General features: G+C 35.9%; 1 protein-coding gene across 1 annotated transcript in view; it reads right to left on the bottom strand.

Annotated features, from left to right (window-relative positions):
• Window positions 1-12,438, bottom strand: part of Osi15 (DUF1676 domain-containing protein Osi15) — a 45,442-nt gene that overhangs the window by 22,309 nt on the left and 10,695 nt on the right. Inside the window, exons 2-3 of the mRNA XM_067768699.1 lie at window positions 3,145-3,297; window positions 2,886-3,053 (exon numbers count right to left, since the gene is read on the bottom strand). Coding sequence (XP_067624800.1) covers window positions 2,886-3,053; window positions 3,145-3,297 — 321 coding nt within the window. The remainder of the gene's footprint in view (window positions 1-2,885; window positions 3,054-3,144; window positions 3,298-12,438) is intronic.

Raw genomic sequence — 12,438 nt, forward strand, 5'->3', positions numbered from 1 at the left:
CAAAAATTATCGTTTTAACGGTCGAACGGAGGAATTTGGCTCGAAAAAAAATTCGTTTGGTGGACAGCCACACAAAAAGTACGTATACCAAAAAACTTGAGAGTATCAATGATTAGCATAACGGGAGCCCTAAAAACTACCCAACAGCAGACCTGTGAAGTACTGAGTACATACTTGTACTAGTACCAAATAAGTACAAGTACTCAAGTGCTTCAAATCTAAGTACAAAGTATAAGTACTACAGTACTTGTACTTCGAATCCGAAAGTACAAGTAGATATACTTACGAAGTATTTGCAAGTACGCGAAAGTACTTTTTCTGATAAAATATGTCAGTTTGACTCATAAATGGAAAATCAAAATATGAGTAAAATTCATATTAGTAAACAACAAGAAGTAAAACAACATATTAAATAAGTATAAATTATACAACAGCTAACAATATTAAAGTAGTTTTGTATTTGCCTTCATTAGTACTAGCTTTTCAAACGAATAGTCCGTCATTGATTGCCTTCTATAAACAATGCCTGCTAAGGAAGGCAAACGCTCTACTCGGTCGGAGGAAGCAAAGCACGTATTCGTTTTGAGTGATAGGTCCTTCATAATAGGATAACTCTGAAACATATTGAAATCTGTTGATGTGTCATCGAAATACCTGTAAAATTCTTCTACAACCATTTTGTCAAAGTTAGGTGATCGTAAGGGTGCTGGTTGATCCGCTTCAAAACCGTCCAATACTTATCAAAGTACTTCGATACTTATACTTGTACTCATTTTTCGAAGTACTGAGGTATTGATACTTGTACCTGTACTGGTACTTTTTCTTTACAGGTCTGCCCGACAGCAGCATTGTATGTCATTCTATACATCCCGTCTGCAGATCTAACGGCCAAAAATATCGCGTTAGCAACTGCAACAAGGCTTAACGCCTCGGGGCAACTGGAGTGCAGGCCTTATGGCCACAGCAGTATAGCGTCATCTAATATCGGTCAAACGGACTATATGGTCCCGTGCATAAGCTTCGAATGCGATCTTGTGACCAAAATTGAGCCGGAGGGTTGGTGCCAGGGTGCAGAAATGGCAGAACAAACTATACACCTGTAGAGGGATAGTTCCAAAATAATGGAAGGGGTTGGGTCTTCTGTTCACTGTGTTGACCCAAAAATAAGTAGATCCTGCAGGCTGATAGATTATTGCAGCGCTTTTCAGGTGGAAATTACAGCAGTGAAGAAAGCAGCAGAAATTCTGGAGAAAGCGTGCTTAATTTGCAGTCGCGCCAATATTTATATTGATAGTCAGGCTGCGTTTAAGACAATAACCTCACACAGTACTTCATCAAGAAGTGTTCTCGAATGCAAAGAAGTATTGGAAAAACTTCGCTCAGGCCGGACCATGCGTCTTTACTGGGCTCCCGGTCATAAAGGGATTGAAGATAACGAAAAGGCCAATGGGCTGGCAAGGGAGGGTGCAATACTCGCTGAGTCGACGATAGACGTCCAAATTCGTTTGGGAGACATCAGAAGGAGACAGGAGTTGCATATGATCCATCAAGTAGGAAAGGCGTGGACAAAAGCGCGGGACTGCAAAATTTCTAAGATCATGTGCAAAGCACATGAAGATAAAAGAATTAAGGCTCACGATGGGCAGACTGACTGGACACTGCCTTCTGGCGTCACATGCTTATAAGTTAGGCCTCGGCTGTAACAGCAAGTGCAGGAAGTGTGAGTGTGGAAGAAACGGTTGAACATGTTCTGTGTTCGTGTCCTGCGCTCACCAGGTCAAGGCTCCAGCTATTAGGGGTGGTAGAGTTGTCAGATCTGCAGGCAGCAATTAAGCTGGGTCCTAGACAACTTCTAGTATTTGCCAAGAGGACGCAGTTATTCTATAACATATCTATGTCCTGGCACCTGATTGGGGTTCCTCCGTTTGGTCGTCAAATAAATTCTGGTAACTCTATGGACACATTCAGTTTATGTGAGGTCTTTATTGACCGGCCAGTTCAACCTAACCTAACCTAATATAAAAGGTAGTAAATATCAAGCCGAACAAAATTGTTTACATATTTGATGAATTTTTTTATTCAATTGCATTTGTTTGCATTTTTATTTAACAAAAATACATATTTATAAATCATAATACATGAAGCGAAAACTTATATTAATTGTGAATTTACTTTTAAAATCTGTAATTTATTAAATCGATTAAACTATCTGTCACTTTAAAAAGTAACTAAAAACCTAAGAGCAATAAAGCAACAAAATTGCTCTATGAACCTGAGTGTAAATTAATTTTAATCAATTAAACAAAATATGTTTACAAATAAGTAACTTAGGTAAGCATTTATGTCTCATTAAATGCAATTTTTAGTGATTGATTTGATTATGAAGTTTTTTTATGACTAACTAACTGATTAACAATGCTCGACTGGTTGTGATTCAAGGGAAATAAAAAAGATTTTATAAATACACGTAACACGTTTTTTTTTGGAAATTAATATTATTCGTTTTTTCATTAAACAATTTTGTTATAATTTTTTTTTTTTTTTCATATATTTTGTATTTTTTGCACTTTTTGCATTTGCTTTGTTTAATGTTTTTGGTATCGCATAGTTTTCACTAACTAAAAACTAAATACTTACTCAACTATAAATAAATAATTTAAAAATATATTATTTTTACAAATAAAACTAAAATTTAGTCATTCTTATGTAGATAAGGAAAGGAGAAAAAAGCGGAGAGAGCTTTCATTGCATTACGATAAAAAGAAAGGAAGGGAAAAGAGAAAATGAAAAGAAATGGGCATGAAAGGGCTAGAAATATTCTAGCGGCGGGTTGTGCCATTTTCCAATCACTCATTAATATTTTCAGAAACAATTGTATACTTAATAGGGTTGAGCCAAACCATATTGGTTGTAGGCCAAATCAGATGCAGTAGCTTGACCATTGCGATTCCAATCTGAGTGCACAATTTCGGCATTCAATGGGCTGCCGGTTATGTAGGCGGTGGTGATGTGTTCCTTCTTCTTGCCCAACAAGTCCTTGAAGAAAGTGGCACCTGAAAGCACAAAATTAAACAAAATTTACATAAAAAAATTTGAACGAATACTTTGAGAATATAAAAATAATCATTTTGCATTACTACGCACCAGCAAGTATCAAAGCAAGAATTGAAATTGCCAAACTCTTAAGTGAAATGAATTTGATAATACTAAAAGCAAGTTTGCAAAGCACAGCCTTTTTCAGTTTCAAGATCAGGAGCAGAGGTAGAAGCATTTTCTTCATTTTCTTGCTGCGCGACTCTGTAAATAAAATAAATGTAAAATGTATATTAGGTAAGTTCTCTTTAAGTGCTGCAGCTAAGTAAAAAAACAAAAATGAAAAAGTGAAGCCGACAACTCAAGAAAGTTAATATATTAGATTAGAAACAATTTCCATAGTACAACCATTTCCGTGCCAATGTTTGCGCCTGTAACTATGCTAAACTTTCTTAATCCAATTGTGCAAAGTTGTGTAGCAGCATAGAAATTTTAAAAGAGTTGCCAGTAGCTTCTTATTAAAATGGAGTTTTAGTCGAAATTTTTGAAAATACCCTGCAAAAAATCGAGCGATTAATCCCTAAAGCGGCTGGTCTCCGATTGAACTCTAATATCTACATTTGGGCGTAATTGAACCCCTTAATTCCATTTGGGATATAGTTGGTATTAGTCAGTTAAAAATGCATGTACCCGATTTTAAGAAGTATTAAAAAATACAACGGCTACGAAATGAGTAAAATAAAGAATTACAGGTGATTGAATCGAATTATTTAAGAAAAATGTGGAGCCCTATGCCGAATCTAGACTACTAGGACTTAACGACTACGGCGCAGTTATGGTAAAATTTTCGGATAATATTTTTTATTCCTTTTTGAAAGCTGGCGAACAACTTACATTGAATAGATTTGGTGGCTTGGCGAACCCTTCGGTAGTGGTTTTTGCCATGAAAAGTTTCTCAGCAAAAAACTCACCATCATCAACTGAATTTTGGCAGGCCTTACAGATCGCGCCTGGATAAATTTTTTGCTTACATTTTACTCCCTTTCTCATTCTGTCCGAAAAAGGTACAAAAACTGTGAGCAAACACGTCCTACGACACGAACAATGAATTCAAGTCAAACATCCGAACAGTCAGCTATTCATACGTATTTTTTAATGCGCGGTCTGTTTAATTTGGGTTAAAAACGTGTCTGGGCCCTATTTGAGTTCATATTGAACTGAAAAGGGACTAGGCTTCATATGTCCCCATATTGATACAAAGAGGATTAGTCTCTCGATCCCTTCCGGGTATAAATGGGTACAATTTGTCTCTTCAACTTAGCCTAATGCCCTTGCTGCTATGGCTTTATTAATAGCTATATTATAACTTTAGCTTCTGAATATATAAATAAAATAGTCTCTTCATAAGACATGCTCAAACAAAAGGGAACAGCTCAACTCATACAAAAAGATCAAGACTGGCATTGGTAGCATACTCATTTGCGACTCATCCCGGATTCATCCTAGACTAATTTAATTTTTTGCAGGGTGTTGAACAAAATATAAACAGTACCTAGGTATATGCTGCTGAAAGTATATATTTCCATTGAATTGGGTTTCATACTTACAACCTAAAGATATGCCACTCAAATATGCTAACTTAGTATTCGGCATATCAGAGCCATAGAAGGGAAGCTTTGCACAATAAAATGAAGAAGTTTAAGATGTTTCAGGGACGAAAAATAGTGTAAAGCAAGCTTCACAAAACTCTAGTAGGTCACATTCACCACTTACCACAACAGAATTTGTTAAACTACCACTGTCTGTATTGGTTATTTAACAATTATTTGTACACTTTTTATTCAGCTAATCTGTTCAGAATTTACATTTTTACACTCAAAAATTACAATCAGGGGTGGCTTTCCGTAATTCGATATCGATCAAGAACGACTATAAAATAATCGTTTTCGCTTTCCGTAACACAAATTATCGACTTGTCGTATCGAACGTTCGATACAAACTGTTCGATACCAAATTAGGTGTCGAATTGCTTTTTTGAAAGTTATAATTTTATGCTTTGGTGATTATTTAGGGAATGATTTTTTCTTCAGAGATTAAGAAACAAACGCTATTTATAAAAGAAAATATTTTGATAGCTCCAAAAACTTTCTAAACACCCTTTGAAATCTGCAAACGAAAGAGATCATACCAAGATACGGGAACTAAAATGGCATCATCGAGCGTTTGATATCGACTTGAAGTATCGAATCAACGAGTGTCGACTATCGAATTACGGAAAGCCACCCTAGTGTATTTTGTGCTTAAATTATGTTAAAACTTGTGTTAAAGTTTGTGGTGTGGTGGAAGTGACCTACTAGAATTTTGTTACGCTCCGCTGCTTTCCACCGAAGTTTGCGCCTGCAACATCTTTACTCTTCGATCAGTATTTGATATTAACGACCCAGCAGCAGTCGACAAAATAGCCACTGCCAGAAGCAGCAGAATAAGTTTGAGGTTGGGGCGAAATGAAACTTAAGACAGCAAAAGTACAAAGTGAGGCAAAATAGCAGATAAGCTGCTCAAAGCTACAGCTGTTGTCTGATTACTTTATAGGAAGCTTTTTTTAAGAGCTTTAATATGTAGCAGAAGAAACTAGCACGAACTTCAAACTTTAAACAAAACTGCTTGCAGAAACTTAAACATTTCTAAATTAACTGAAAATAATACAGAACAACAAGCTTAGAAATTTTCTTTGCAGCAGAAATTGAGCTATCTTTACGAAGTTAAGCACACATGTTTGTTTTGACCCAGGAAAAATTTGTATTGAAAATGAACTAAACTGGACTAAAAAGCAAAATATATGAAACAAGGTAAAGGTGAAGATGAAAGTTCTATTTTTTCTCTAGGAATTCTTGAGTTAAATGAAAACAAATTTTTTAACCATTGAATACATTTTTGTTATGAAATTAAAACAGAAACTGTGCATTCTATGAGCGCATAATGAATGAACAAATAAACAAGTTCGTACATGCATTGAGCTCATCAAAATAAAACGTCGAGTTTCAATAAACTTCTACAAGTCGGTGCAGTTTTCCTAAAAGGTCAAGTGCTACTTGCGAAATATGTAAATTTTGCTACTTTTGAATATTAACAAGTGTGCTGATGTTCTATTGCTGTTGTGTTGCTGTTTGGTTTTAGGATCAATGTAACTACAGAAAAAACAAGCCTGGAGTGTTTAGGAGAGTAGTATGTATGTATATGGACAGTGTTTAATAAATCTGACGCGTTCCGGTACTACAACCTTCTGGTACCAGTTCGACTGTGGCGGGAACAGTTTTTATTTGGTTCCTGTTCCTTTTTTAGTCGCCTTTTAAGAGAAGTATGCGCTGGAAGACCGAACGTATATTTTATCACAAAATTTTTGTACTAAAATTGTAATCAGTTTCCTTCAGAGCGCTATGAAAAGGTTTGGCCGGTGTGGAAGAATATTCCATAGTAGCCGTTTGCCACCGCAAAGGTTAATGCACTTTATCAATCTACCTTTTCGCCAAGTTGTTGATTAACGAGAAAATCGGCGAGACACGCATGTTTTTAAGCACTCAAAAAATAACCCGCAAATATGCTATAAATATATTATTAAAAAATTAAAACAAAATATTTTGCTAATATTAAAAAATTAAAACATTCAGTCATGAGCATTTGTTTGCAAAATAAAAATTATTGAAATGCGCCAAGAAACAATGGCCACTTTCAATGTTGCTACTCTGCTTGCTCAGCGACTACTAAACGAAGAGAGAGAAGTGAGTGCGAGACCCAAAATATGTAGTTAGTCCAAAAGGGTTAAAACAATTGTTTAAAATTTTTGAAGTAGGAATTCCCACACAAACAAAATATTTTAGCTTTTCTTGATTTGCTTTTCCTATAACCCCAATAAATTTTTCGAAGTCGAAAAATAGGAAAAATATTTGATATTTCTGTAAGCATTACAGATAAACGGTTGAAACTTAGGAAATGGCTTGAACATATGACGTAATCAAATCGCGGAAAATGGGCGTGGCATCGCCTAAATTTAAGCGAAGACAATTTAACTTGTTTTAAAATTTGTAAGGTACGCACTAGACTGGGTCGAAAAAAAAGTTGCTAATGTCCGCCCCTAAAACCCTGTAATTTTTTCTCCAAAAATATCATGAGTTTCACGTCTAAGTATAATAAGAATCAGATGAAATAACAGTTGCGATAAATATTGAAAGTGTTATAACTTCTTTGTTTATTATTTTAGTAATATGGTTTCAAAGCAACATTTTCTTGAATTTTTAAGTACTTTCGTTTGGTAAGGAAAAAAACATACATTAGGGGGGGGGGGGGGGGGGTAAAATTTTGTTAGCTGACCTAATCATGTGAAAACGACTTCATAGCTTAAAAGGATATTAAACGGAAATGTGAAGCTTCTCAAGGCCAAAATAATGGCATATCAATTTTAAAAATCGGACGTCAAATAACCAAGTTACAACGAAAAAACCGTTTCGGCTGTATTTCGAAGGATACAAAAAAATACAAAAAAAATGTTGCCGAAACCCTCTCAACATAATCTTCAAATTTAGGGGCGGACATTAGCAACTTTTTTTTTTGTATGGTGGCCAACCCAGTCTAGCATGCACCTCCACTTGTCCATCCTGATTTCGCGTTGTTTAAATTAAAGTAAGTATTTTAAATTGCTTGCATATAAATGCTAAAATGCAGCAACAACATAAAATAGAGGTTTTAAACTTTTTTTTGCTTACTTGGTTTTCACAAATTGTTGTAAGTTACGTCAGTGAAAATCATAAAATATGGGAGTTTATGATTGAGCAAAGATGATATGATTTGCAATGAGCTTGGTTTACGTGTTTTCCTTCCTCTTTATTACTTTGTTGACATTCAATGCTTATTTGTGCTTCTAAAATTACTGAAACATTCTTGCTGGGTCTCGTATTAGTTTCTTTAATCATTGTGTGACCTTCAAAATCAAGTTTAGAGCATGGGTCATCAAAACTATCGCTGTGGCTGTTTTGGTAAGAGTAAAGTTATCACAGTTATTGTGGTGATAAACGAGCAATGAGGCAAGACATAGGCAAACACGTTTGTTATCACTCAAAAAATAGTTGTAAAATATTCTACAAAAATATTTGCTTGAGTCTAGAGCTTACGATTTCTTCTGGAACACAAAGCAGATATTCGAGAACCGAGAAATCGAGAACTCGACTTCTCGCGAGATTCTCGTGTCTCGAAGTACTCGTAAATCTCGCGAGTTTCTCGACATTCTTATTTAATCGCTGTATGGACAGTATTTATACACTTGGGTTTTTTTACTTGTGACTTTTTTGTTGATTATATTGCTTCAATGACATTTAACTCAAAACATATTGATCTTTATATATAAAAATCACGTGCCACATTGTTGGCCGCGATGGACTCCTAAACTACAGAAACGATTTTGAATTTGTTTTGCACCCCGTGTATAGTTTGATCTAACTTGATATATAGGATAGGTTATATCTCAGTTTATTGTCGTAATATTATTTTATTGCAAATTTTGTTACATGTTTATACGTAATAATAAAATGTTACGTATACGCACCGGCACTCATATTTTCAGGTGGTGCGGATATACTTCCGTGTAATAGGCTGGTGGTTAATTAAACAACGTGCTTATGAATAAAAAATATTATAGCGAATGATATCAAGTATAGCACATCACCAGGCCCGGCGAGAGGGGGGAGGGGATTACCCCCGGACCCGGGGTTTCTGAGGGGCCCGCGATTTAGAAGTACTAAACATTTTTTTTGTTAATTCAGGAAAGTCTTTAGTTGTTCCATCTGCAATTTTTAAGCCGTATTCCAAAAGCAACGAATATCTGCATTTCGTTTAATATATAGTGAAGTGTGAAAAATAAAAATCTATATATGTGACCCGGCCTATGAAAAAGTGGCTTATGACTCAAAAAAGAAATTGCGAGTAACAGCTGGTGTCAGCTGTTTTTTTTTGCGACAAACAGCTGTTAACAGCTGTTATTTTTTTGTTTGAGCCATAAGCCACCTTTTCATAGGCCGGGTCACATATATAAAAGGAAAGGCTAAAATGTGTGTTACTTGGTCGCCGGTGTTTGAAGAGATGCGTCGGCCGATTTTGTTCAAACGTGGACCCGGGTACCCCTAGAGTATGTTTATATAATATGGATATCAAATGAAAGCTGTTGATGAGTGCTGTAGTACAGAATAATAAATTATACCGCTTGGTGACTAGGGTCTCAAGATATAGGCCAAAACGTGGACCCGGATACCCTTAGAAATGGTGGGTAATATGGATATGAAATGAAAGCTGTTGCTGAGAGCTCTAAAGTAATTTTCATTGTGATATTCGATTTAGTCGCATCAACCTGGCAAAACTGATAAATATGCATGCAAAGCCGAAATAGAGACATGAATTAATAATACCCACATACCTATTTACATACGTCCTATTCGATTTGCCTGAAATTTGGTATATAAATTTGCCTATATTAGTATTTACGATCCTTTTTTCCGAGAGGTAGACCACAGACGGACTACGACTGGGATTAGGACTAGGACTGGGACGGAGACTCAGAGTGGGACTTGGACTGGGACTGGAACAAAATACATACCACCCTCTGGGACAGACAAAAAGGGATGAAGAAGAATGAGAAGAACGTGAGAGAAGAGAAAAGAGAGAAGGAGACTGAGAAAGAAATAGAATGAGACGAATATGGAGATAGATGAAGCGAAAAAGACGGATGGAGGAGTGAATAAAAGGATCAGGAAAAAGTGAAGAGGGGTGGGGGGAGGGAAGAGTTAGACGGAAAAAGCTTATTAAAATGTATGCAGATAGGCCAAATTTAGGGCAGAACAACGTCTGCTGGGTCTGCTAGTTATACATATAATTTTGTTCGCAATATTTTATTTTTCAACGAGACATCAAGAACACGGCTTCTCGCGAGATTCGAGAATCTCGAATTACTCGTGATCTTCTCGACTTTCCATTCGGTCGCTACATTGGCAATATTCTATATATTTCGTGGTTTTTTACGTGTGGTTTTGCGGACATTTTGGCTTCTGCTCCAGAAGAAATCGTAAGCTCTATATAAAACAGCCAATGAATCGATTAAGTTGGATGTCGAGAAGCTCTCGAGCCTTACGAGTAATTTGAGATTCGAGAAGCTCTCGAGGCTTACGAGTAATTCAAGATTCGAGAATCTCGCGAAAAGGCGAGACTCGCGAGAAATGTCTTCTCGAACATGTTCGAGAAATCGTAAGCTCTACTTGAGTCTAACAAAAAATTAAAAGTAAAATTATTGCTAGCAGTAAGCAATTAAAAATCTCCGCGCATGACAGTTTTTTGCCGAAACTATTTTGTGATATGCGCAAATAATTGCATAGTATGTTTTTTAAAAGTCGTGTATGTACAAGTAGACAAAGGAAGGTGTATACCTGACCGATATTCAGTTAATTCGTGATTCATCTAGACTATCTTCGACACGGATTGCTTTACGGAATAATTTATCAAGTCAAAAATCTACTGAGCTTTTATTGATACTTCGGGTTTGATGACAAATGTGGTTCTCTGTGAAAGGCATATTTATGTGATTTCATTGAACATCTTAATGGTACGTGATTTATTTTATTTTTTTATTTATTACTTATTTATTAAACATTTTCTTAATGCATATTTTAAATAAATTACAGTATTGAAAGAGCACATTTTATTACTATATATCATTTTTTATATTTTTATACTCAGTTGAGCAGAGCCCACAGAGTATATTAAGTTTGATTGGATAACGGTTGGTTGTACAGGTATAAAGGAATCGAGATAGATATAGACTTCCATATATCAAAATCATCAGGATCGAAAAAAAATGTTATTGAGCCATGTCCGTCCGTCCGTCCGTTAACACGATAACTTGAGTAAATTTTGAGGTATCTTGATGAAATTTGGTATGTAGGTTCCTGAGCACTCATCTCATCGCTATTTAAAATTAACGATATCGGACTATAACCACGCCCACTTTTTCGATATCGAAAATTTCGAAAAACCGAAAAAGTGCGATAATTCATTACCAAAGGCAGATAAAGCGATGAAACTTGGTAGGTTGAACTTTTGACGCAGAATAGAAAATTAGTAAAATTTTTGACAATGGGCGTGGCACCGCCCACTTTTAAAAGAAGGTAATTTAAAAGTTTTTCAAGCTGTAATTTCGAAGTCGTTGAAGATATCATGATGAAATTTGGCAGGAACGTTACTCCTATTACTATATATATGCTTAATAAAAATTTGCAAAATCAGAGAATATAAAAATAAAAGAAAATTTCAAAATGGGCGTGGCTCCGCCCTTTTTCATTTAATTTGTCTAGTATACTTTTAATGCCATAAGTCGAACAAACATTTACCAATCCTTTTGAAATTTGGTAGGGGCATAGATTTTATGGCGTTAACTGTTTTCTGCGAAAATGGGCGAAATCGTTTGAAGCCACGCCCAGTTTTTATACACAGTCGTCCGTCTGTCCTTCCGCATGGCCCTTAAAACGATAACTTGAGCAAAAATCGACATATCTTTACTGAACTTAGTTCACGTACTTATCTGAGCTCACTTTATCTTGGTACAAAAAATGAACGAAATCCGACTATGACCACGCCCACTTTTTCGATATCGAAAATTACGAAAAATGAAAAAAATGCCATAATTCTATACCACATACGAAAAAAGGGATTAAACATGGTAATTGGATTGTTTTATTGACGCGAAATATAACTTTAGAAAAAACTTTGTAAATTGGTTGTGACACCTAGCATACTAAGTAGAAGAAAATGAAAAAGTTCTGCAGTGCGAAATAAAAAACCTTTGAAATCTTGGCAGGTATTGCATATATAAATAAATTAGTGGTATCCAACAGATGATGTTCTGGGTCACCCTGGTCCACATTTTGGTCGATATCTGGAAAACGCTTTCACATTTACAACTACCACCACTCCCTTTTAAAATTCTCATTAATACCTTGAATTTGATACCAATATCGAACAAACATATTCTAGAGTCACCCCTGGTCCACCTTTATGGCGATATCTCGAAAAGGCGTCCACCTATAGAACTAAGCCCCACGCCCTTTTAAAATACTCATTAACACCTTTCATTTGATACCCATATTGTACAAACGCATTCTAGAGTTACCCCTGGCCCACCTTTATGGCGATATCTCGAAAAGGCGACCACCTATACAACCACCACCACTCCCGTTTAAAACCCTCATTAATACCTTTAATTTTATACCCATATCGTACAAACACATTCTAGAGTCACCCCTGGTCCACCTTTATGGCGATATCTCGAAACGGCGTCCACCAATGAACTAAGGATGGCTCCCTTTTAAAATA

Source organism: Eurosta solidaginis, chromosome 1 (genome assembly GCF_040869045.1).
Source record: "Eurosta solidaginis isolate ZX-2024a chromosome 1, ASM4086904v1, whole genome shotgun sequence".
Lineage (NCBI taxonomy): Eukaryota > Metazoa > Arthropoda > Insecta > Diptera > Tephritidae > Eurosta > Eurosta solidaginis.